The following is a 26935-nucleotide window of genomic DNA, read 5'->3' as shown; positions in this document are numbered from 1 at the left end:
CCAAGTAAGCAAATAGTGAACTAGCTGCTGCCGCTGCTTCCGATTACTGTTACTCTCTAGTCTTGTGCTTTCAACACAGTTATTTGTTGGCTCACTGAAGTCACCACACCGACACAGACACTTGGGGGCCATTCTCACTAAAACGCTGGGGGAACGGGAGCAGGCACCAGGAGAACAGGTGTCCTTGCCCAGCAGCAGCAAACTAATAGAGCCGAAGAGGCACTGATGGGCCAATCACTCCGCTTGGAACCGTTCCTACCAACCCTGCCAAATCTGCTGGGCTGTGCCCCAGTCCTACTGTCCCCTCGGGGGACTCTGTTGGTGGCCAGCGGTTGGTGCCATATTCCATCACCTATCGCTAAGCCACCAGCATTTATTTGGGGGCATGTAAAGAGATTGTCAGGGGCGCCTGGGTGGCTCAGTCGGTTAAGCATCCGACTCTTGATTTCAGCTCAGGCTGTGATCTCACGGTCGTAAGATCGAGTCCCTCGCATCGGGTTCCACACTGAGCACGGAGCCCGCTTGGGGCTCTTTCTCTCCCTCTCTCTCTGCCCCTCCCCCCTTGCTCTCTTTCAAAATAAACAGACATTAAGAAAAGAGATGATCAAACCTTGTTCGTTCAGGATTTCTTTTATTCACTACTGTATTTTGACTCTGACGTCCTTTTTCTAAAATCTGTCATTCATTTACTCAGAAAGTATAGATGACTTCATTATTTTTAATGTTTATCTATTTTTGAGAGACAGTGTGTGAGCTGGGGGGAGGGACAGAGAGAAAGGGAGACGGAGGATCTGAAGTGGGCTCTGTGCTGACAGCAGAGAGCCCAATGCAGGGCTCAAACTCCCACACCATGAGGTCATGACCTGAGCCAAAGTCGGATGCTCAACGGACGGAGCCACCCAGGCACCCCGACTCCTCCCAACATCCCAAATGTGACTGGTTAACGCCCTCCTCTGCAGAAGTGGAGGGATGTTTGCGTCTTCTGCACGTTGTGCTGCATTATCTCTTGGAATCGTGCAGCCCTGATCCGAGCTGGGTAGGAAAGCAGTGGTAGGTGCGGTGCTGGGCTGAACTGGAGAGAGCCCAGCCGCACGCATCCGACCCTCAGTGGGGTCAGCAGAGGCTAGTGTGGTACAGGTGAACAGGAAGTGCCCCCACCAATAAGTTTTCTGAAATAAAGGCCTGAGCAGGGCAGTCCTGGGTGATTACTGCTCTCACACATTCTTTACTCTAACCCTCCAGCATCTCCCTGCTAGCTCTCTGAGGGTGGGGACTTTTTTTTTTTTTAAAGAAAACAAACACAAAAACCCAATGGGAATTGTCTACTAGCTTGTAAGGTTGAGGAACACCCTACTTCCCGCTACACATTTTGTGTCTGAGTTTGAGCTCTTGGGAAGACAGACAGGCCTCAGCCCGACAGTGGAGGTAGGCTCAGCGATCCAAATACTCTGGCAACCCCAAAGACCTCACGGAGGGGCCAGAGAGAGATGATCCTCTACGGGCAGGGGGTCAAGCGCGTTGTGAGTAACTGGTATTTGGTGAGCCAGGGGAGAGAGCACCAGAATAAGCTGTGAATGAACTTAATAGTCTAAGCCCCTTGAAGATACGTTGTCCGGTTTCCAGAGACTGACTGTATCAGGGAAATGAGGGAAAGACGCCCCATTCACCCTACTTTGCCCATTTGTGTCTTGCGGAAATCCTGGCTACCACGAGGGACTCTGGCTTCAGTCCTGCTTCTCTCGCCCGTGGCCCCTGTTGTCTGTAGATAAATTCTGAACTGTTTACGTTTTACTTCCTTACCACGTGGCTAGAATTGGTTATGGATTTATACATTTCAATATGAGAAGAAAAAGTATTTTATAAGCAATGCTGAGAAGCGAGTATCGGAAAGTAAACTTTGTAGGTGGCCTGAGGCAGGACGGCGTTCACTCTGTGACAACCTCACATAGTGTCTCACTCTCGTCACCCAGCTCTTCAGTAGTGGAATCTGTGGCCTTCTCTGCTGTGGCTTTGCCAGGCTCCCTGGGAAAAGGAGAAGAATGCCAAGGCTTTGACTCTCGAAAGGAACAATTCAACTCTTCATAATTGCCTCATTTTAGAGAAAATCTTCCCCAATCACGTACCCTAGTTCCATGTGGAAAATCTCATCTTAATGAGAAGAATCCTTGTCGTGTAGCTTCTGTGCCATGTTTTTCTTGCGTGTGGCATTGAGAGGTCTGTACATGTCCCTAAGCCAAAGTGGCCGCCTTCTCCAGAAAAAGCCCTCCTAGAAAACAGAAAGGACAATGTTAGGTCCGTTTCCCCTGCCTTCTCCAGCCACGGTACTTTATCCTCCTCAGATTTACCTGACTGTCACTTTCCTTTGAGCATCTCTTACGCAGCAGAGATCCAAAGAAGCCCCTTGAAGGAAACACACACACAGACAATTAGTGATTCGTACCATTTTCCATGCCTCTCACAATGTATTTCTCCAGTCTTATTAGCAAGCAAAATCAACACAGACCTGGGATCTCAGAAATAATTCCATACATGCTGGGCTTTCAGAATTGTCCTGTGTCTGTCCATAATGGCCCCACAGTGTCCCTGGGAGACCTTTGTATGTAACTTGACATGAAGTATAGGCAGGATTTTCACCCTGCTCCCCTTCTGGCCCTTGGCCAAGTGCCCTTGTGCAGTCAACAAACTGGGTGACCACACGGCAGAAGCACCTAACTCTCTCCAGAAGCATTTTACATCCGTCCCCGCCAGGCTTAGCCTCCCAGGCATCATTTGCTGGCGGGTGGGGAGGTTTTCCATTTTCCTAGCTGCTTTACCTTACGAGATGAATCGCACCGAGTGAATGCCTGAGTCCAACCAGCAGTTATCTAGCTCACTGACTGTCACACTGCAGGCAGATGAGGGAGTGGGTCGTGAAATCACCTTAAAACACACGGCTAGCGCTAAAACACAAAATACTCTTTTTGCATACAAACGGAATAGGGGGTACCTGGGTGGCTCAGTCAGGTGAGCAGCCCAAGTCTTGATTTTGCCTCAAGTGATGATCTCACAGATTGTGACATTGAGCCCTGTGTCTGGCTCTGTGCTGATAGTGTAGAACCTGCTTGGGATTCTCTCTCCCTCTCTCTCTCTCTCTCTCCCTCTCTCTGCTCCCCCCCCCCAAATAAATAATAAACTCAAACAGAACAGAAAGAATCAGAGTGTATGGTAAGTTTGTTTTAGAAGGGACTTATGTCTATACGGTATGTGTGCACTGAGTTGTGACATAAAATGCAGTTCACAGCCCAAGAACAGTGTAGTCAGAGACGTGCCCAACTGGAAAGGAACCATCTTCTTTCTGGTTCTAGTGGTACTAGTGATACAACCGTCCGGCAAGACATCTTCCTTTTCTCCTTCTCCATCTCATTATTATAAAAGGAAGAGATAAATGATTATCTAAGGTCTCTCCCAGTTCAAATTCTATTGGGTCTGGATAAAGGGAATGGAGAGCGGGGCCTCGAAAACCAGAAGGAGGAAGAAGGAAGTTTCCCCCTCCCTCTATAGACGGACTCATGTATTCCACCTTCCATCATGCTTGAAGACTAGCCCCTTCACCCCACGACTTTTGGCCCTCCCTATCCCTTCTCCAGAGCCTCTGAGAAGGTCTGTGGCCAGGCCCGATGCCCACCGCCAGCAGCAACGGGTCTGAACATTTCCACCCCCATCCCCCCATGATCTTTCTTTAAAGGTCTAGTGAGCAGGTGCTCTGTGCCAGTCCCATTCTAACTCGGGTTTGGCTGGGCAGCTAACTTTGCTGGATCCAGGCAAAGCATTAGGCCAAATATGTATTCTTTCTGCCTTTGGTGATTTCCTGGCTGTAAAACAAGGGGATTGAAATAGATGAGTTTGAAAATCTAGTTCTAAAATTCTACTGTAACGATTGCCAGACTAATATTTACCTTGAGCTTCCTTCTTTACCTTCCTTGGCTGCTGCTCTATGAGAATAAATCTGTTTTGGAAGAGAACATGATCACAGTTACCCATCACAATAACCACTCCCTCCAAATCTTTATTCATTCCTTTGCATTTTAGGTCTTCTCTACCCAGTGAGAGGATAACTTTTCCTAGGACAGGAATTTGTTTAATAGTCCTTTGACTCTTCAATAACACCTAACTTGTGTGCAGCTGGTAATACGTTTTACTGACTGTCTCAGATAACATTCGACAGATAATTCCTAATAAAAATTCTTGGGAGGAGGAAAAGAAAAGTGTCTACCAGAAACCTAAACAGCAGCACTGTTTTAAAGTCAAGGACAAGAGTAGGATGTGTGTTATCACTGCTTCTATTCATTGGTGTTGAGGAGGTCCTAACTGATGCACTGGGAAAAAATGGAGTGGTGGAAAGGAAGAACTAAGACGTATTTGCATACGAAATTACAGACAAACTAAAAGGCCCAAGAGAATCAACTAAAATTTTATTGGAAGAAATATGAGAATTCAGTAAGATGGCTAGATATAAAATCAAGAGATCAACATGTAAACCTCAATGACTTTCCTATGTTCCATAAATAATTAATCAAAAAACGGAAGAATTATCCCATTTACAATGATCAATAAAAAGGCATAAAGTACCTAGGAATAAACTTAGCAAAGAATGGGTAAGACCTATGAGATGAAAACACTAAAGCTCTTCTGAAGGACATTAAGAAGAAACGAATACATGATGTGAGACACTATTTTCCCAGAATAGTGTAAAGATGTCAGTTCCCTTCAAATTAACCTACAAAGTCAAGGCAATCCCATTCAAATCCCAAGACAGTTTTTTAAACAAAAACTGGCCAGCTGACATTTGGTAGAGAAAATGTGCAAGCATAGCTACAAACTGTATGAAAAAGAAGATCACAGAGCAGACATTAAAATACGTTCTTACGGAGCAACTGCAGTTAAGTATGTAGCGTGATACTGATACAGGAAAAGAAAACCAGATTGATAGAATAGAGTCCAGATAAAAATAGTATTTTAGATCCATGAAGAAAGAATGAACCATTCAATAAAAGATTTTAAAGTAACTGGATCTTTACGTAAGGGAAAAAAGTTAGATCCCCTACCTCGACCGTACCAAAACACCACACAGATTCCATACAGATTAAAAATAAATAAATCACAACAAATATTATAAGAGTACAGAAGAAAATATCAGAGACTGTTTTTATACCATGAGGCGAAAAGGCCTTGTTAACAAGACCCATGTCCCATAAGCCATGAGGCAGATATGGTGACGGACTGTCCACACCCTCCTGTTCATCGTAGTCCTTGCCCCCTTGATCCCCTGGATTGTTTGTCCTCTTCCTGTTGATTTATAAAACTCTCTTCATATGAGATATATTCATCCTTTCAAGGGCTTTCACTGAATTTCAATGTTTCAAATATTTGTCAGTGTTTTTATCGTGAAGGAGACGGAACCGTGGGATAGGAGACAGGCTGACTGCAGGCACAGCTGGGTTCTGCTTTGGGTTTTGCCACAGGGGCCTTAAGCTGATCCCCTTCTATGTATGAAAGAAGGATGGTGATATCATCCTCACAGGACTGTGGGGATTAAATCAGATGTCTGGTTTATTCCAAGCATAAATCAGACAAGACGATCAAATCTATCAAATGTTTCTGCATGTGGTATCAGGTCACAAAGCTTTTTCTCACCACAAGATCATAAAAGTATTGATTCTATTTTCTTCTAATACTTGGGCGGGTTCTTGTTTCTCTTTTTTTACATTGACTGAAATATGTTTTTTTAAGGTGAGAAATAGGGATCTGTTGTTATTTTCCTCCCAAATAATTAAGCAGTTGTTCTACTACCACTTATTTATTTTCGTCCACTGATTTGAATACTAAAAGGTAACATTTCAATGTTTATTTATTTTTGAGAGTGACAGAGAGAGAGAGTAAGAGTGAGAGAGGGGCAAAGAGAGAGAGAGACACACACAGAATCCAGAGCAGGCTCCAGGTTCTGAGCTGTCAGCACAGAGCCCAACACAGGGCTCGAACTCCTGAACCATGAAATTATGACCTGAGCCAAAGTAGGACGCTTAACCAACTGAGCCACCCAGGCGCCTCTAAAAGGTAACATTTCAAAAGTCCTAGTCACCCACGGATCTGTCTATTGCTGGACTCTGTAGGCTACTTCACATAAATATTAGGTTGCATTATTCCTCCTTGTGAAATTGACACAATGCCTCATCTCTTCCTTTGAACATCATTATTGTCCACTACAGGAAAAAAACTGCATGGTCTCTGACCTCAAAAAGTGTATCATCTAAGTAGGGAGAGGAAATAATGAAACCACATAAAAAAATATACACACAAGGTTAAACCACATAGGAATTTAAAACAGCAATAGGAGTTTATAGAACTTCCCCAAAAGCAAAAGGCTGCAGGCCACCTCAAGATGCAGAGTACTGACTGGACAATGGCCAATGATTTCTCTTCCCAGAGGTCATGGTAAGCTGACCCCACGCTAGTTCCTAGGCTCTTAGGCTGAGAAATCAGACCCTGATCTCATCAAGAGAGAACGCACTTCTTTCTACATGGAGGCAATATCACCTCACCAATGTCACAGGATTGATCAAAATCAGAATGTCAGGTCAAGACTTGACAATAAGGAAAACATCCGTTCCATAGATAGGGCATCTGTGTCTACATGATTGGGCATTACCTCCTGTGGAGACAGGCCTCTGTGGCACGCTGAAGTATAATCAGAAGGCTATTTGGTGAGAAGAGAAGTGGAAGAAAAGTAATTAGCTGAATCCAGTGTTTAATGGAAAGGACTGAGGTAGCTAGATCCATCCATCTGCCCCGCGGGCACAGCCCGGCTGGTGGGCCTGACTCTCATCTGCTGCCTGAGGTGCCATCTCTACTCTTAGGCAAGGCTAGGTGGGCACTGCCCATGTTGGTCTCTTCCTCACCATTTCTATGCCTTTACTACTGACCAACCCTCCAGAAGACAGACATGTTTCTCCTTAGCAGTTAATACATCCAGTCAGGCTTTACTCGAGTCTGAGAGACCAGGAAGCCTTACATATCTCTGCTCTGATCCATGACCTTGATATTTCTCTCTTGAGGAGCTGCCTTTTAACAAACTGTTTAGCATATTTTTGTTATCAGGGGAGGGGAATGCGTCACTGTAGACCCTAAGAAATGGTGACAATCTCACAGAAGGACTAGGTCCAGGAGTATTACAGTATTCGGGGAAGGCTTTGTGAAGAAAGATGAACTCGAGTTGGCTTTTGAAGGCTCATGGGACTTCCACCAGCAGAGTGAAATAAAGGAATTTCAAGTGGGCAAAGTCACCAACAAAAGTAGGAATGGGCATGGTCTGACTAGGGGATGGTGGGGGGCTGCTTTGGCTGAAATGGAGGGTTGCCATGACAGATGGCAATATATATATATGTATATATATATATATATATATATACATATATATATATACATATACATATATATATAATAAGCATATGTATATTTGAATAAATATATTGAATATATATTCAATTCATACATAATTGAATAAAAGGTAAACAGGCAAGCTCCAGGAATAGGCAACTGTAATTATGACAAGCTTTGAGTAGCCTGATGCAGGATTTTAGCTGCAGGGTTTTAACTGAACCTGTCTACACAATGCCTTGCGAAGTGGAGGAGAGAGCTGTAGGTACATCTAATTAATCAACAAGATGACACTTTTATCTCTAAGCCATGCCCTTTCTTCCGAGATGACTGATAGCTCCATGAAGGTGAAGACTATTTCTCTCTCACCATTTTAGCCAACGAGGAAAGAAATCAGTGGTAGGAGGAGGATGACTGGTGAGTGCATCGAATCGACATAATTTTTTTGAGTTGAAGAAATTTTACTATCGTGTCAACTGTGGCCTTCTTAGACCTAATGTCTCAGAACAAGCTAATGGCTTGTTATCTTGGTTACAATCCACAGATGTCTCCCGGCAGTGGGGTTCCTTTTAAAATCCCTGGAATATACTTTGCAATGAAAGGACAAAGCCTATCTCCTTCCTCCAGACTGAAGAGGGATATCAGGTCGTGATAGGTGGGAAAGTGGCTTTGATTTTCAGTTTGTGGGTTCTGAATCTATTATAAAGAAGGAATATAGTCTGGGAATCTGAATTAATTGTTGTCCTTACCTCAATGAGACAGAAAACTATGATCAAAATCATCACTACTACAGTCACAGATATTGCCAAGATGAGTTTGTTGTTATAGCCATAGCCTGGAACTTCTTTTGTGAGCTAAAAAAAGGGAAAGAACAATGTTTTTAGAAAACAGAGATAGGATGAAAGTTAACTATTCTTTAACGACTCTAAAACCCCATTCTTTCCGATGAATCGCTTATAGGTTCTTAAGGAATATACCAAATCTAATGTGATATGTAATCTTAATCATTAGCATTTTCTTCAAGAATTTATGTATCTTGTATGTTAGGTCCTCTTTTTGTCTACTCTGGGAACAGCGGCACTCTTTCCTGAATGAGCAAAGTGGCAGATCACTGCCTTAGGCAAAATTATGTGGCCAAGACAAGACCCGGACTAGGAGCCCCTGGTCCTTGTGCTTGGGTCCATGTCCTAAACCACCTAAATGTCGAGACCCCACATTTTGGGATTTATCCTCACCTCCCTTGACTCCTGCCCTCTCTGTTCACTCTGGACTTCTGTGCTCTCACTGATATAGTTCTCATTTTCCCATTGGTCCGTATCCCACTCTGCCTTGGACACCTTTACTTCTTGCTGCTCGCTGAGAAGCTTCATCAGGAGGCCTGTTCTGGAGATGAGCTTGGCACAGGCCAGCTGCATGTGGGTCTCGGAGCAGTCCATTTTCAAAGTCCGGATAACATGAGAAATGAGGCTTCTCACGTCATTGTTGGGGATGAGGGACTGTAGCTGCTGGTTTAACGGAATTTCAAACAGATCACCTTTGACACAGTGAAGCCTGTGGCTTTTGGGGGCAAGCCAGTGCCCGCATTGTGGTATTCCCATTGTGTATCATTGGTTTGTTTAACGGTCGGCATAGAGTTGTCTGCAGTAACAGTAGAATTAGCAGTGGAAAGATTCTTACGGTTTGTGAATTCAGGGAGGGTTTGTGCTGGCACAGTAGTGTTTCCTGTAGAAATATTTTCGTCAGAAACATTTTGGGCAGTAGCGTTCTCTGCAGTAGTGTTTTCTCTGTAAGTTCCTGAAGGAGCAAATAATTCTGGAAAAGGATTTTTCTGAGGACTCAGTTCTCCCGGAGATGAAAAATCCTCTCGTGAAGGGGAATTTATGAGGCTCCTGACTGCAGAGGATGGAGGCCTCTTTGCAAGCAGCTGTCTATTACTGAGTGAACTTTCCTTTCTGGACTTTCGATTCAGTTTGGCCTAGGGTGTTCTGTGGACCACATGGGAGCGACTTTTATGAAAGCGGTGTGTTTTTCTGGGGTGTGAGGCTGGCCCGAAAGCCTTCATATTTCTAACTCTAGCATTTGCATCTTCTAAAACAAAAACGCTGTACATGAAGTCTTTTGATTTTTTTTTTTCACGTCAGGTGGGGATTTTGGAGCGGGGGTGGCAGAAGGCCTGCCCAAAGAGTATTGCTTCAGGAAAGAAGAGACCGCTGCCTTGTGCTCCTCTACGAACGAAGGCTCTGTATTGAAGGAGCTTCCCATTAATTTGCTGGGCCTGTGCGCCACGTGAAGCTCCCCTGGGGATGGTCTCCTGAGCCTTCTTTCCTTGGCCATGTTCTCCACAGACGGCTGGGCGTTCTGTTTCCTCTGGATGTTCTGACGTCTCAGTTCTTTTAAGTGCCTTTTCCGTATGCCCTTTGGGCCCTTGATGACCTTGTTCACTCTCAGGAACTTTTTCCCCACACTCTCAACCTCGTCTAGGCTCTTCTCCTGCGGTTGGGCAGTTTCCAATTTCTTTGGAAAGATTTGACATTTAAACTTGGGACCTAATCACTTAGATTCCACCTACACCTGCCTAAATAACCCAGAAAGCCGCCAGAGGATTAGCAGAACGGAGTCTCCGGAGCCAAGCGCAGATGAGAGGCCCACAGAAGAGGGGCCCCTCCTGAAGTGGATCACCTAAGGAGAAGCGAGCTAAGCCTGCCCCTCCTGCCCACCCCAGCTAATACGCCTACCCACGTTGCCTACCCACCCCAGCTAATACGCCAGATCCCCAGCATCACAAGCCTGGCAGTGTGCAAGTAGCCCAGATGGGCCACGCCACCCTACAGTGAATCCCGCCCCTAGGAGAGGAGAAGAGAAGGCACACACCAGTCTGACTGTGGCCCCAGCGGTGGGCTGGGGGCAGACATCAGGTCGGACTGCGGCCCCGCCCACCAACTCCAGTTATACACCACAGCACAGGGGAAGCGCCCTGCAGGTCCTCACCACTCCAGGGACTACCCAAAATGACCAAGCGGAAGAATTCCCCTCAGAAGCATCTCCAGGAAATAACAACAGCTAATGAACTGATCAAAAAGGATTTAAATAATATAACAGAAAGTGAATTTAGAATAATAGTCATAAAATTAATCGCTGGGCTTGCAAACAGTATGGAGGACAGCAGAGAATCTCTTGCTACAGAGATCAAGGGACTAAGGAACAGTCACGAGGAGCTGAAAAGCGCTTTAAACGAAATGCAAAACAAAATGGAAACGACGACAGCTCGGATTGAAGAGGCAGAGGAGAGAATAGGTGAACTAGAGGATAAAGTTATGGAAAAAGAGGAAGCTGAGAGAAAGAGAGATAAAAAAATCCAGGAGTATGAGGGGAAAATTAGAGAACTGAGCGATACACTAAAAAGAAATAATATACGCATAATTGGTATCCCAGAGGAGGAAGAGAGAGGGAAAGGTGCTGAAGGGGTACTTGAAGAAATTATAACTGAGAACTTCCCTGAACTGGGGAAGGAAAAAGGCATTGAAATCCAAGAGGCACAGAGAACTCCCTTCAGACGTAACTTGAATCGATCTTCTGCACGACATATCATAGTGAAACTGGCAAAATACAAGGATAAAGAGAAAATTCTGAAAGCAGCAAGGGATAAACGTGCCCTCACATATAAAGGGAGACCTATAAGACTCGTGACTGATCTCTCTTTTGAAACTTGGCAGGCCAGAAAGAATTGGCACGAGATCTTCAGTGTGCTAAACAGAAAAAGTATGCAGCCGAGAATCCTTTATCCAGCAAGTCTGTCATTTAGAATAGAAGGAGAGATAAAGGTCTTCCCAAACAAACAAAAACTGAAGGAATTTGTCACCACTAAACCAGCCCTACAAGAGATCCTAAGGGGGACCCTGTGAGACAAAGTACCAGAGACATCGCTACAAGCATAAAACATACAGACATCACAATGACTCTAAACCCGTATCTTTCTATAATAACACTGAATGTAAATGGATTAAATGCGCCAACCAAAAGACATAGGGTATCAGAATGGATAAAAAAACAAGACCCATCTATTTGCTGTCTACAAGAGACTCATTTTAGACCTGAGGACACCTTTAGATTGAGAGTGAGGGGATGGAGAACTATTTATCATGCTACTGGAAGCCAAAAGAAAGCTGGAGTAGCCATACTTGTATCAGACAAACTAGACTTTAAATTAAAGGCTGTAACAAGAGATGAAGAAGGGCATTATATAATAATTACAGGGTCTATCCATCAGGAAGAGCTAACAATTATAAATGTCTATGCGCCGAATACCGGAGCCCCCAAATATATAAAACAATTACTCATAAACATAAGCAACCTTATTGATAAGAATGTGGTAATTGCAGGGAACTTTAACACTCCACTTACAGAAATGGATAGATCATCTAGACACACGGTCAATAAAGAAACAAGGGCCCTGAATGAGACATTGGATCAGATGGACTTGACAGATTATTTAGAACTCTGCATCCCAAAGCAACAGAATATACTTTCTTCTCGAGTGCACATGCAACATTCTCCAAGATAGATCATATACTGGGTCACAAAACAGCCCTTCATAAGTTTACAAGAATTGAAATTATACCATGCATACTTTCAGACCACAATGCTATGAAGCTTGAAATCAACCACAGGAAAAAGTCTGGAAAACCTCCAAAAGCATGGAGGTTAAAGAACACCCTACTAAAGAATGTGTGGGTCAGCCAGGCAATTAGAGAAGAAAGTAAAAAATATATGGAAACAAGCGAAAATGAAAATACAACAATCCAAACGCTTTGGGACGCAGCGAAGGCAGTCCTGAGAGGAAAATACATTGCAATCCAGGCCTATCTCAAGAAACAAGAAAAATCCCAAATACATAATCTAACAGCACACCTAAAGGAAATAGAAGCAGAACAGCGAAGGCAGCCTAAACCCAGCAGAAGAAGAGAAATAATAAAGATCAGAGCAGAAATAAACAATAGAGAGTCTAAAAAAACTGTAGAGCAGATCAACGAAACCAAGAGTTGGTTTTTTGAAAAAATAAACAAAATTGACAAACCTCTAGCCAGGCTTCTCAAAAAGAAAAGGGAGATGACCCAAATAGATAAAATCATGAATGAAAATGGAATTATTACAACCAATCCCTCAGAGATACAAACAATTATCAGGGAATACTATGAAAAATTATATGCCAACAAATTGGGCAACCTGGAAGAAATGGACAAATTCCTAAACACCCACACTCTTCCAAAACTCAATCAGGAGGAAATAGAAAGCTTGAGCAGACCCATAACCAGCAAAGAAATTGAATCGGTTATCAAAAATCTCCCAACAAATAAGAGTCCAGGACCAGACGGCTTCCCAGGGGAGTTCTACCAGACGTTTAAAGCAGAGATAATACCTATCCTTCTCAAGCTATTCCAAAAAATAGAAGGGGAAGGAAAACTTCCAGACTCATTCTATGAAGCCAGTATTACTTTGATTCCTAAACCAGACAGAGACCCAGTAAAAAAAGAGAACTACAGGCCAATATCCCTGATGAATATGGATGCAAAAATTCTCAATAAGATACTGGCAAATCGAATTCAACGGCATATAAAAAGAATTATTCACCATGACCAAGTGGGATTCATTCCTGGGGTGCAGGGCTGGTTCAACACTCGCAAATCAATCAACGTGATACATCACATTAACAAAAAAAAAAAAAAGAGAAGAACCATATGATCCTGTCAATCGATGCAGAAAAGGCCTTTGACAAAATCCAGCACCCTTTTTTAATAAAAACCCTTGAGACAGTCGGGATGGAAGGAACATACTTAAAGATCATAAAAGCCATTTATGAAAAGCCCACAGCTAACATCATCCTCAACGGGGAAAAACTAGAGCTTTTTCCCTGAGATCAGGAACACGACAGGGATGCCCACTCTCACCGCTGTTGTTTAACATAGTGCTGGAAGTTCTAGCATCAGCAATCAGACAACAAAAGGAAATCAAAGGCATCAAAATTGGCAAAGATGAAGTCAAGCTTTCGCTTTTTGCAGATGACATGATATTATACATGGAAAATCCGATAGACTCCACCAAAGTCTGCTAGAACTGATACATGAATTCAGCAAAGTTGCAGGATACAAAATCAATGTACAGAAATCAGTTGCATTCTTATACACTAACAATGAAGCAACAGAGAGACAAATAAAGAAACTGATCCCATTCACAATTGCAGCAAGAAGCATAAAATACCTAGGAATAAATCTAACCAAAGATGTAAAAGATCTGCATGCTGAAAACTATAGGAAACTTATGAAGGTAATTGAAGATTTAAAGAAATGGAAAGACATTCCCTGCTCATGGATTGGAAGAATAAATATTGTCAAAATGTCCATACTACCCAAAGCTATCTACACATTCAATGCAATCCCAATCAAAATTGCACCAGCATTCTTCTCGAAACTAGAACAAGCAATCCTAAAATTCATATGGAACCACAAAAGGCCCCGAATAGCCAAAGTAATTTTGAAGAAGAAGACCAAAGCAGGAGGCACCACAATCCCAGACTTTAGCCTCTACTACAAAGCTGTCATCATCAAGACAGCATGGTATTGGCACAAAAACAGACACATAGACCAATGGAATAGAATAGAAACCCCAGAACTAGACCCACAAACGTATGGCCAACTCATCTTTGACAAAGCAGGAAAGAACATCCAATGGAAAAAAGACAGTCTCTTTAACAAATGGTGCTGGGAGAACTGGACAGCAACATGCAGAAGAATGAAACTAGACCACTTTCTCACACCATTCACAAAAATAAACTTAAAATGGATAAAGGACCTGAATGGGAGACAGGAAACCATCAAAACCTTAGAGGAGAAAGCAGGAAAAGACCTCTCTGACCTCAGCCGTAGCAATCTCTTACTCGACACATCCCCAAAGGCAAGGGAATTAAAAGCAAAAGTGAATTACTGGGACCTTATGAAGATAAAAAGCTTCTGCACAGCAAAGGAAACAACCAACAAAACTAAAAGGCAACCAACGGAATGGGAAAAGATATTTGCAAATGACATATCGGACAAAGGGCTAGTATCCAAAATCTATAAAGAGCTCACCAAACTCCACACCCGAAAAGCAAATAACCCAGTGAAGAAATGGGCAGAAAACATGAATAGACACTTCTCTAAAGAAGACATCCGGATGGCCAACAGGCACATGAAAAGATGTTCAACGTCGCTCCTTATCAGGGAAATACAAATCAAAACCACACTCAGATATCACCTCACGCCAGTCAGAGTGGCCAAAATGAACAAATCGGGAGACTGTAGATGCTGGAGAGGATGTGGAGAAATGGGAACCCTCTTGCACTGTTGGTGGGAATGCAAATTGGTGCAGCCGCTCTGGAAAGCAGTGTGGAGGTTCCTCAGAAAATTAAAAATAGACCTACCCTATGACCCAGCAATAGCACTGCTAGGAATTTATCCAAGGGATACAGGAGTACTGATGCATAGGGGCACTTGTACCCCAATGTTTATAGCAGCACTCTCAACAATAGCCAAATGATGGAAAGAGCCTAAATGTCCATCAACTGATGAATGGATAAAGAAATTGTGGTTTATATACACAATGGAATACTACGTGGCAATGAGAAAAAATGAAATATGGCCTTTTGTAGCAACGTGGATGGAACTGGAGAGTGTGATGCTAAGTGAAATAAGCCATACAGAGAAAGACAGATACCATATGATTTCACTCTTATGTGGATCCTGAGAAACTTAACAGAAACCCATGGGGGAGGGGAAGGAAAAAAAAAAAAAAAGAGGTTAGAGTGGGAGAGAGCCAAAGCATAAGAGACTGTTAAAAACTGAGAACAAACTGAGGGTTGATGGGGGGTGGGAGGGAGGGGAGGGTGGGTGATGGGTATTGAGGAGGGCACCTTTTGGGATGAGCACTGGGTGTTGTATGGAAACCAATTTGACAATAAATTTCATATATTAAAAAAATAAATAAATAAAAAATAAAATATAAAACAAGGTAAAAAATAAACAAAAAATAAACAAAAAACCAAATGAATGAATAAACAACAACAAAAAAGAGAAAACACTTGTAAATATGGAGAACAAACTAGGGATATGGACAAAATGAGTGAAAAGGGTTAAGAGGTACAAACTTGCAGTTATAAAATAAATAAGTCACCAGATGAAAAGTACAGCATAGGGAATATCGTCAATAATACTGTAATATACTTATTGTGGTGAGCATTTCATAATGTATATAAAAGATCACTGTGTTGTACACCTGAAACTAATTTAATATTACATGATCTATATATACTTCAATAAAAGAGATAATTGAGGGGCACCCAGGTGGCTCAGTCAGTTAAGCATCTGACTTCAGCTCAGGTCATGATCTCATAGTCTGTGATTTCAGGCCCCACATCAGGCTCTGTGTCTACAGCTCAGAGCCTGGAGCCTGCTTCAGATTCTGTGTCTCCCTCTCTCTCTGCCCCTCCCCCACTTGCACTCTGTCTCTCTCAAAAATAAAAAATAAAAAAAGATAATTGACTATTTAAACAAAAAAAATAATATGGTGTGCTAAAAGTAAAACGTATGAAAACAATAGCACAAAGGTCAGGAGGGGAACAATGGAAGTACACTATTTATTGTAAGGTTCTTATACTATTCATGAAATCATATCATATCATTTGAAGATAGACTGTGATAAGTTAAACATGAACACTACAAACCATTAAACAGCTACTAAAATAACAAAACCTGAGTTGTAACTATTTATCCCCCCACCAAAAAATAATAAAACGTACTAAATCAACCGAAGAGCAGGAAGAAAAAGAAAAAGAAAAGAAACAAAGAACAGATGGGATACATAGAAAGAGTAGACAGTAGCTTTAAATGTAATCCTATAAATAATTACATTAACTATAAATGGTGCAATCACCTAATTAAAAGATAGAGTTGTCATACTGGATAAAAAAGCAAAAGCCAACTATATGCTGTCTATAAGATTCATCTTCAATACAAAGATATAAGTAGGTTAAAAATATGGAAGAAATTATGCTTTGCTAACACTAATCAAACGAAACCTTGAGTGGCTATATTTACTATAGGACAAAGTCAATTTCAAAGCGAAGATATTACCAGGGATAAATGAGGTTATTCCATTGTGATAGAAATGTCAACTAATAGAAAAGACATAACTTAAAAATTTATGTATCTGATAATAGAACTTCCAAATATATTAAGGAGAATAGGAAAGAGAGACACAAAAGTACACAATTATAGTTGGAGATTTCAATATCCCTCTCTCAATAATTGACAGAAAAAATATATAGAAAATGAGTAATGATACATCAGACTTGAAAAATACTACCAACCTACTTGACCTAGTTGACATTTAAGAATACTCCACACCAAATCAGCAGACTACATATTTTTTTTCAAGTGGGCACATAATATTTATCAAAATAGACCATATTCTCATCTATTACCAGAATTCATTGGCTATAAAACAAGCCTCAATAAATTTAAAAGGATTTCAGTCATCCAACATATTGTTCTGTGACCACAATGGAATTAAATAACAAATTAACAGATCTGTAAAATCTCCAAATATTTAGAAACTAACCAACACACTCCTAAGGAACCCTATTGGTCAAATAAGTCAAAATGGATATTAAAAACGATTTTGTACCGACTGAAACTGAAAACACATGTCAACATGTGGGATGTTGCTCATATAGTATTCATCTTCCCCAGTGTCCACTTTTTTTTTTTTAAGTTTTTTTTTTTTTAACGTTTATTTATTATTTTTGGGACAGAGAGAGACAGAGCATGAACGGGGGAGGGGCAGAGAGAGAGGGAGACACAGAATCGGAAACAGGCTCCAGGCTCCGAGCCATCAGCGCAGAGCCCGACGCGGGGCTCAAACTCACGGACCGCGAGATCGTGACCTGGCTGAAGTCGGACGCTTAACCGACTGCGCCACCCAGGCGCCCCCCCCCCCCCCAGTGTCCACTTTGAAGAAACTAGAAAAAGAAAAGGAAATTCATCACTGAGTAAGGAGAGAAAATGGAATGATGAAGATCAAAGCAGAAATTTTTAAAAAGGAAAACAAAAATAGAGAAGTCAGTGTAATGAAAAGGCACTTTTTAGAGAAGATAAGTAAAACTGATAAACTTCTGGCCAGATTTATCAAGAAAAGACAAGAGAAGACACAAATTATCAATATCAAAAATGAGAGGAATGACATCACTACAATTCTACAGATACTAAAAGGATAATAAGGGAACATTATAAAATACTTTATGTCAATAACTTCAAGATGAAATAGATTCCCTGAAAGACATGAACTACTCCAAAAAATAAGTATGTAATTTAAGTAGCACTATTACAAAAATAAAATCTGTAGTTTAACACTTTCTCACAAAGAAAGCTTCAAGCCCACATGGCTTCACTGGTGAATTCTAGCAAACATTTAAGGAAAACACAATGCCAATTCTGCACAAACTGTACTAGAGAATTGAAGAGAGGGGACTACTTCCCAACTCAATTTTAAGGCCAACATTCACCTTATGAAAAATAGATCAAGACATTAGAAGAAAGGATAGATAGAAGATCTCATATACTGCAGGCTGGAATGCAAAATGGTACATCCACTTTAGAAAACAGGTAAGCAGTTTCTTAAACAGTTAAATATACACTTAGCATATGATGTAGCAATCCTGCCATTAGGTATTTTACCCCCTCCCCCCCTCCCCCAATGAAAACATATGCTCATACGAAGACCTGCATGTAAGTGTTTTAAGCAACTTTATTCATAAAGGCCAAAAAGCTAGAAACAACTCAAATGCCCATTAACTGATGAACGCATAAACAAACTGGTATATCCTCACAACTGCAATACTACTCGGCAATAAAAAGGAAATGAACTACTGACATGTGCAAACACATGGATGAGTCTCTGGGGTGCCTGGGTGGCTCAGTCAGATAAGTGACCGACTTTGGCTCAGGCCATGATCTCATGTTCCGCAGGTTCATGCCCTGTATTGGGCTCTGCGCTGACAGAGCCTGGAGCCTGCTTCGGGTTCTGTGTGTGTCTGTCTGTCTGTCTCTCTCTCTCTCTCTCTCTCTCCCCCTCTCCTGCTTATGCTCTCTGTTTCTCAAAAATAAATAAACGTTAAAAAAGTTAAAAAAACACATGGATGAATCTCAAAAGGATTATGCTGAAAGGAACCAATCACAGAAGACTGCATACTGTATGATTTCATTTATTTATTTTTTTTAATGTTCATTTATTTTTGAGAGAGAGAGAGAGATGGAGGGCAAATGGGGAAGGGGTAGAGAGACAGGGAGACACAGAATCCGAAGCAGGCTCCAGGCTCTGAGCTGTCAGGACAGAGTCCGATGCAGGGCTTGAACTCACGAACCGCGAGATCATGACCTGAGCTGAAGTCGGACGCTTAACTGCCCGAGCCACCCAGGTGCCCCTTGTATGATTTCATTTATAAGACACTGTGGAGAAGGCAAAACTATAGGGACAAAAATTAGGTTGGTGGTTGCCAGGGCTGGTGGTGACAAAAGGGGATTGGCTGCAAAGGCACATAGGGGCCTTTTGGGGTGACAGAAATGGTCTACGTCTCAAATGTGGTGGTGCTTACATAACTACACGTTTGTCAAAACTCATCAAACTGTACGCTTAAAAAGAGTAAATTTTATACCTCAATAAATCTGACTTAAGAAAACAATAAAACAAATCTAAATCAACAACTAAGTGAAAATACACATAAGAAAAATCAACTTACAGTGTTTCCAAATTCAAGGGTCATCATGAGGATGCTCTCAACTGTTGTAAGTGACACCTGTGTTGATCCCATGTCTCTGAAGGAGAAAGCCCAAACATGCGTGATTTGAACCCAAGGATAAAAATTCTGTACCTAAAAAGATACTTAACAACATGTGGTTACTTCGATTCTGGCTTCTTTGTCAAGTCAGCTCAAGAGTTTTCTTGCTATGGACAATAATTTCAGAAAACTCCCAATGAAGACATTTTATGTGCATCATCAAATTAATCACCTTGGTGCTCAACAGTACAATCCTTTTTACTCTTATCCTCATTTTCATTCTCAATTGCATCCACCTCTCTTGATTACTCTTTTTTTCTTTTAATATACACCTTACTCCACTTTCCACTTTGAGATAAATGGTATTTCTACCTACATCTGCAAGTCCCATGTCTCTTATGTGTTCTTCACTACTACGCCTTCCTCTGCAGGCTATCTTGCCCATATACGTTTTTTCTTTGCTAATAATGCTTATTTCAATAACCCAGTTAATACTTAAATTAGGACTTTTTAACCAAAACGCAAAATACTTAATCTTTTGATGACAACAAAAAAGATCAGAAATCATCTCATGAGCCATGAGATTGTTGCAATACTTACAAATATTTTAATGCTGGCAACTTAAAAAGATAGGAATCTTCAACAGCTGACAGAGGGTTACGGCTGATAATTCTGAAAAATGCAATGGAATTAAAATGATCTGCATTTCCAGTAATGACTACCATGAAAGTTTATGTTCATTTTGGGGGTATGGAACTGGAAGGTTAAAACTAATCATTTTCTGCCTTTGCCTATAAATCACCCTTAGAATCTGTAAAGCACTCTTCCTTTGGGAACTACCCAGCTCTCTGGACGATAAAGTGGAGAACAGAAAGAGAAAAAAAAATTTTTTTTTTTTTTTTTTTTTTTTTTTTTACGTGGACAGCAAAGCAAAGATATGCCAAAGAACTTTTTGGGCTGAAAACCCTAGAAGTGACTATGCTGGTAGGAAGCCCAGGCTCTGTAGGAAATACTGTTTCTAGTGTCCTCTATAATTCTAGGTGCTTTTCCTTTATCTCTAGAAATGTAAAAAATTCCACAGTTTAAAACACCCGGTTAAAGACAAAAATAGGACCAATTCCTCAGTTTGGGGGCTAAAGACAAAGGGATTAATCTAAGAGGAAATGGTGAAAGCTATACCCCCACCATGTGTATTCATTCTCCTATGACAGCCTTTGTTAGGTGGCATATGATCCCGTTTCCTTATCCATCTCCTGGACTGCCAGCTCCCTGAGGGCAGGGACCATACTCTATTGTCATTTTTGTCCCTGTGCCTGACAGAGTGCTTGTTATTTACTAGTTACTTAGTGAAGGCTTGTTGAATAAATAACATTTTGTCACTGCTTGACACAAGTTTTTATTCCAAAATGCTGAGTAGATTTTCTTCTCAGTTCTTTACAGCAAAAATAAAGTGAAGGAAACAGGAAGAAAGAAAAGAAAATCTGCCTTTAGGTTGACTCTGCTCAAGAATCATCACTGTACTTTTGCAAAATTATAAGGATAATCATCACAACCGATACTATTGAGCTATAGGGCATCTGTGATCAGCATTTCACATTTAAACCTCACAATAACCTTATGTGATAGACACATCATTACCCCATTTTACAAGTGAGGAAACTGAAGTACAGAGAGGTTGTATAATTTGTCCCAGTTTGTCAAGCCAGTCAAGAAGCAGAGATGGAATCTGAACTCAGTTCTGACTCCAAAGCCTGTATTTAAATTGTATGAAAAAAAGGGGGTTTAAAATAGCCGTTACCTTAAACTTAACTTTGAGAGCATTAAATATAGAAACACTTTGCTGAACTTCATCTCTCCATCTGGGAGAGCTTCTCTAAGAATTACATTTTCTACTTTTATTCCTTTCCTCTAATCATCTCCCATGATTAAGTATTTAATTAGCCTGTGATCATTGAGACTTTAGAGATTTCATTTCTTATTTTTTTATTCTATTTTTTGAGAGAGAGAGTACAAGAGAATGAGTGCAGGAGAGGCAGAGGAAGAGAGAGAGAGAGAATCCCAAGCAGGCTCCATGCCCAGTGCAGAGCCTGACATGGGGCTTGATCCCATGACCGCAAGATCATGACCTGAGCCGAAATCAAGAGTCAGGCAGTTAACTGAGCCACCCAGGTGCCCTGAGACTTTAGAGATTTTAAAGCCCTGTTACAGGTGAATCAGTGAAAATGAGAAAGGAAGGACGTCTGAAAATTCATCCTTCCGTAAAAGCAACAACAACAACAACAACAACAACTAGCAAAAATGGTCAAAATCAACTTTCTCAGAACTTTGGAAATTTTAACCAATGGGCTTGCAGCAACCCGGAGAGCATGTATTAAAGAAAAAATTACTAATTTCTATAAGAACAGTGAGCTCTGTTGTTTTAACTTGTCCTCAACCTCTGCTCTCCATCCTGATGATAGCCTTAAAAATTGCCCGCATCCCAGGGGAACAAAATGGAGCTGAAGTTCCTTAAAGCCTCATTCCCAAAGAACAAACTGTCATTGTTTTACCTGTCTAGTGGGGTCCCTAAAAAACTTCACTTGAAAGCCTTGCCCTTGACCTCACTGAGAACTGCACAGTGCTAAAATAGCCTCTTCCCAAGGGGCATTTTTTTGAAAACAATTATAGATAAATGTTTTAATCTGGCAGCTATGTGAGGCAATTGATCACAAGACAAAAAATAGCCTAAACAAAAAGCCTAAAAGGGAAAAGCTGAGAAATGAGATGTCCATAGGGACTTTGAAATGCTCCAACATCTTCCTGGGTAACTAGAAGACCACAAGACATATTCCTGGGAATGTAGAAAAAAAACCTTAGCACTAATAAATGAGTTCAGCAAGGTTACAGGACACAAGATCGATATGTAAAAATTAGCTTTATTTCTATACATCAGCAATGACTATTCCAAAGATGAAATTAAGAAAACAATTCCATGTATAACAGTACTCAAAAGAATAAAATACTTAGGAAAACATTTAACCAAAGAAGTGCAAGAATCACACTAAAAACTACAAAACGTTGTTGAAAGAAATTAAAGAAGATTGAAATAAATGTAAAGATATGCCATGTTCACGGATCAGAGGAAAATATTGTTAAAATGGCACTATACCCCAGATTGAACTGTGGTTTCAGTATAATCCCTATCAAAACCCCAACTGACTTCTTTCCAAATATTGGCAAGCTAATTCTAAAATCTGTATGTCAATTCAAGGGACCGAGAATAGCCCAAAATGATCTTTAAAAAAAAAAAAAGTTTATCTATTCATTTTGAGAGACAGCGAGCATACACACCCGTGCAGAAGAGCAAACATGAGCGAGTGTGAGTGGGGAAAAGTGTGAGCAGGGGAGGGGCAGAGGGAGAAAGAGAGGGAGCATCCCAAGCAGGCTCCATGCTGTCAGTGCAGATGGCAACACGGGGTTCCATCTCACAAACCGTGAGGTCATGACCTGAGCTGAAATCAAGAGCCGGCCACTTAACCAACTGAGCTACCCAGGGGCTCCAAAACGATTTTGACAAAGAACAACCAAATGGGGAGACTCACACGCCCTGGTTTCAAAACCTACTTCAAAACTACAGTAATCACGGTGTGGTACTGGCATAAGAACAGACATGTAAGCTGATGGAACAGAACTGACAGTCCAGGAATAAATCCTCACATTTATGGCCCACTGATTTTCAACAAGGGTGCCAACACCATTCAATGTGGGAAGACTAGTGTTTTCAAATGATGCTGGGACAACCGTATATCCCCATACAAAATAATGGAGTTGGATTCCTACACTTCACACCATATATAAATATTAACTCAAAATGAGTCAAAGACCTAAATGGAAGAGCTCAAGCTATAAAACTCTCAGGAGAGAAATCTTTATGACCTTGGATTTAGGCAACAGTTTCTTAGACATGACACAAAAAGCACAACAAACCAAAGGAAAAATAGGTAAGCTGGACTTTATTTAAAAATAAAAAAACAACCCAAAACTATCATATGTCTGATACAAGTCTAGTATCCAGAATATCCAGAATATATAAAGAACTCTTAAAACTCAGGAAAAAGACAAATAATCTAATGTTTAAATGGGTAAAGGATTTGAAGAGACATTTCGCCAAAGAAAATACATGAATGGCCAATAAGCACATGAAAAGATGCTCAATGTCTTAGGTCATTAGGGAAATAGAAATCAAAGCTACAATGAGATACTACTCTACACTCACTAAGATGGCTATGATCGAACAGAGAGACAATGATAAGTGGTAGCAAGATTTGGGGAAACCAGAATCTTCATACATTGGTGGGAATGTAAGATGGTGCAGTCACTGTGGAAAACAGTTTGGCAGTTCCTCAAAAGGGTTAAATATAGAGTTACTACATGACCCAGCAATTCCACTCTTAGGTACGTACCCAAGAGAATTAAAAACATATGACCACACAAAAACTTGCACATGAATACTCATAGCAGCATTATTCATAAGAGCCAAAAAGTCAAAATAATCCAAATGTCCAATAACTCATGAATGGATGAACAAAATGTGATTGGAGCACCTGGGTGGCTCAGTCGGTTAAGCATCTGACTTTGGCTCAGGTCGTCATCTCACAGTTCATGAGTTCGAGCTCTACATCAGGCTCTGTGGTTTTGGATCCTCTGTCCCCCTCTCCCTCTGCCCCTTCCCCGCTTGTGTGGGCGCTCTCTCTCAAAAATAAATAAACATTAAAAAAAAGAATGAAGTACTGAAACATGCTACAACCGGATAAATCTTGAAGCCAACAAGCTATGTGAAAGAAACTAGACACACATTTCGATGAAATGTCCAGAATAGGCAAATCCATAGGGGCAGAAGGTAAATTAGTTGTTGCCAGGGGCCTGGGGGGAGGGGAGAATGGGGAGTAAAGGCTGATGGGTATGGTATTTCTTTTGAGGGGGGTGATGACAATGTTCTGGAATTAGCAGTGATTACTGTCTATCAAAGTATACCATTGCACTATATACTTTATAACGTTGCATATTCTATTATGCGGACTATATCTCAATTTGAAAAAAAAAAAAAAAAAGAACCACGTTGTGATAAATAGAGAACCAGTTGCCAGAAGATAAACATGTTAGTAGGTGGAGAAAAGGGGAGCGAAGATTCAAACTCTTCCACAACGGAGGTCAGAGGGAGTTAGCGGTGCGGCTGGGAGCCATGCGTTTTTGTTCCTGCCTTGGAAACTCCCCTATTCTTCCTATTCCAGCCCATTCTTCTACGTTTTTTCAGGCCCATTAACATGTCGGGTTTGTGTAACACTAGTTAATATCCAGTCAGACAATGTTATGAAGAGAAAGAACGTGAGTGTCACATGTCTGGTTAAACACAGTTCCTCAACCTTGAGGCTCTGAATGTCCTTTGGCTTTGAAACAATAACAATGGCATTCATACCTACAAGCTTACTGGTGGGCTCTGTGCAAGTAAGCTCTTCCACGTGTGTGTCTTCCCCTGCCCACTGCTCCCCTCCCCCCTCCACCCCGCGCCCACCCCCGGCTCCCTATTAAGAAAGACTATGAAGAGTTATGCAGCCAAAACAATTTAGTAGTTCGTTATCCTTCCCCCCAACTATCTCAGTGCTCTACCCCCACTGTCCCCCCCTCTTTCCTGGTAGCTCACCCATGGCCTTATACCCATCGGCTCAGTGCTTCCTCTTACCCAGGCAGCCCTCCTGCTGAGATGAATGCCCCGTGTTTATCTGTAGTGAAAACAAAATACAGGCCACTCCAAATTATCCTATTTCCTCCTGTCTTTAGTGCCGCCTTTTCTTCATGGAGCTATTGTGCCTGAGCCAAGGGGAGAATGAGAACTGACCCGACAGGTTACCTCTGCTGGACCGACAGCAATTGTTTTTCCACAGACTGCGATACGAACGAACGGTGGACATTGCACTAGAGATCATCTCCATTTCCGTTCAATTCCCTCATCTTACAGATAAAAGGTGTGCTGACTCAGTCTATTGGCTTTTGGATATTCGTGGGCTTATCTTTATGGGAGTCAAACATAACAACAGTTATCGTCAAAGACTGTCTCATAATCAAAGTTGAAGAAATACTGTTCTAGATATTCTTTTGTTTTTTAAAAAACTGTATCTTATTTGAAGAGGAAAACTCAAGTATTTTTGCAAAAGCTTTCTGTTGCAGAGCAACGGGACAGACTAAAGGTAGCTCACAAAATAAGGGAACATTTCTTACGTGTTATTTTTTTTTCCTCCAAATTCTTCTACAGAGGTCCAGACAGATGGGCTACGTTTCCTTTCTATTAACTGAGGAGACAGAGAAGACTTGAGGACTGAAGCTTGTCACCACTGTCCTGAATGTACTGAAATCCTAACAGCTTTAGCTGAAAAAATGTCCAAAGCAGGCAGTGAAAATAAATTTCAAATAGGACAAACTCCAAACTCTCTACGCTGGAATCCCAAGGCATGGAGGGAAAACTGGCTCGTTGGAGGAAAGCAGTTGAAGAGATAAGTGGAGTGATCTAGACCCTATTCCAGTCTGTTTGAAGTACCTGGGGATAGAATAACCCCTTTCCTTTATTCATCTACATAGGTCCATGAGCCATGAGAACGTGACTCCCCATGGGAAGCTCCTCAATGCAAGACATCTAAGGGCATCACGTAAATCCTTTCTCAGGGGTTGGGCGGGGGGAGGGGCGAAGCCTAAAGAATCTGAAATGGTGAGCCTATGTTTTAATTAAAGTTCTGAGAATAGCCTTGAAGAGGAGTTTCTGGCAGTGAGGACCAGCCCAAGAAGCAAGGGCCCTGGAATCAGGCAGACCTAGGTCTGAATTCTGGCTGTCACTTCCTGGTGAAGGGACTTAAGTAACGAACGTCTCCGAGTCTTTTTAGCAGCATTTACCTCATAAGGCAACTTGAGGATTAAAGGAAAGAGCATGTGCAAAGCACCTAGCATAAGGCTGGGCACAGAGTGGGTGCCTAGCAGTGACGATGTGATAGTTGCACCAGGCGGTGAGCAGGAAGCCTGGGGATGCCCATAGGTGGCATGGCCAGGAACTCCAGAAGCATAGGGAAAAGGAGCTCCCTGCTCGAAAGGTCCTATTCCAGTGAGAAGCTGACTCCAAGGGACGACGCCCAAAAGGCCAGTTGTCATTCAGGTCCTACCTAGTGCCAGGGAATGCGGAATTGTATTACTCGCGAAGCTTCTGAAGTGGTTCTGTCACTTATTGACAGTGTGAACCTAGGCAAGTCACCCGATGTCTCTGAGTTTCAACTTCCTCATCCCCAAAATGAGGATAATACTACCTGTGTCACAAGAGTTGCTGGAAAGACGAAAATGAAGTGCCGTGTGAGGGGCCACGTCCGGAGCACTTCCCACGTGCCAGGCTCTATTCTAAGAGTTTAAGACACATTGTCTTACTTGCAGCACAAGCGAAAGGTCTTAGCATAGTGCTGGAGCGCAGTAAATACCTAATAGAGGTCGGTATTAAAGAAATGATATGGGGCGGAGGAGCAACTACCATGCTTCCCAGAGAAAGAAGATGCCTTGGTATATACGTGGGAAGACTCAGATGCAGCTGGGAGAAGAAAAGTAATAGTTGGGTATGACTATGGCAAAGCTTTTGAACTACCAATAAAA

The 26935-nt window shown here is 41.7% G+C and overlaps 1 protein-coding gene across 1 annotated transcript; it reads right to left on the bottom strand.

The window, feature by feature from the left end:
* Positions 1-1838: 1838 nt before the first annotated feature.
* Positions 1839-9963, bottom strand: LOC147571460 (leucine-rich repeat-containing protein 37A2-like; the record flags this gene model as incomplete). Its single annotated transcript, XM_086696341.1, is given in 8 exon segments — positions 1839-2022; positions 2124-2266; positions 2346-2400; positions 3936-3985; positions 8163-8267; positions 8649-8953; positions 8956-9544; positions 9547-9963. Coding segments are annotated over 7 exon segments (1638 nt in total), but the record flags the coding sequence as incomplete, so codon positions are not given.
* Positions 9964-26935: the final 16972 nt, after the last annotated feature.

The sequence above is a fragment of the Puma concolor genome, unplaced genomic scaffold (genome assembly GCF_028749965.1).
Source record: "Puma concolor isolate L17-30 unplaced genomic scaffold, mPumCon1.1.hap2 unalloc_scaffold_26, whole genome shotgun sequence".
Lineage (NCBI taxonomy): Eukaryota > Metazoa > Chordata > Mammalia > Carnivora > Felidae > Puma > Puma concolor.
The sequence above is the reverse complement of the archived record's forward strand: the minus strand, read 5'-3'. Positions and strand labels throughout refer to the sequence as shown.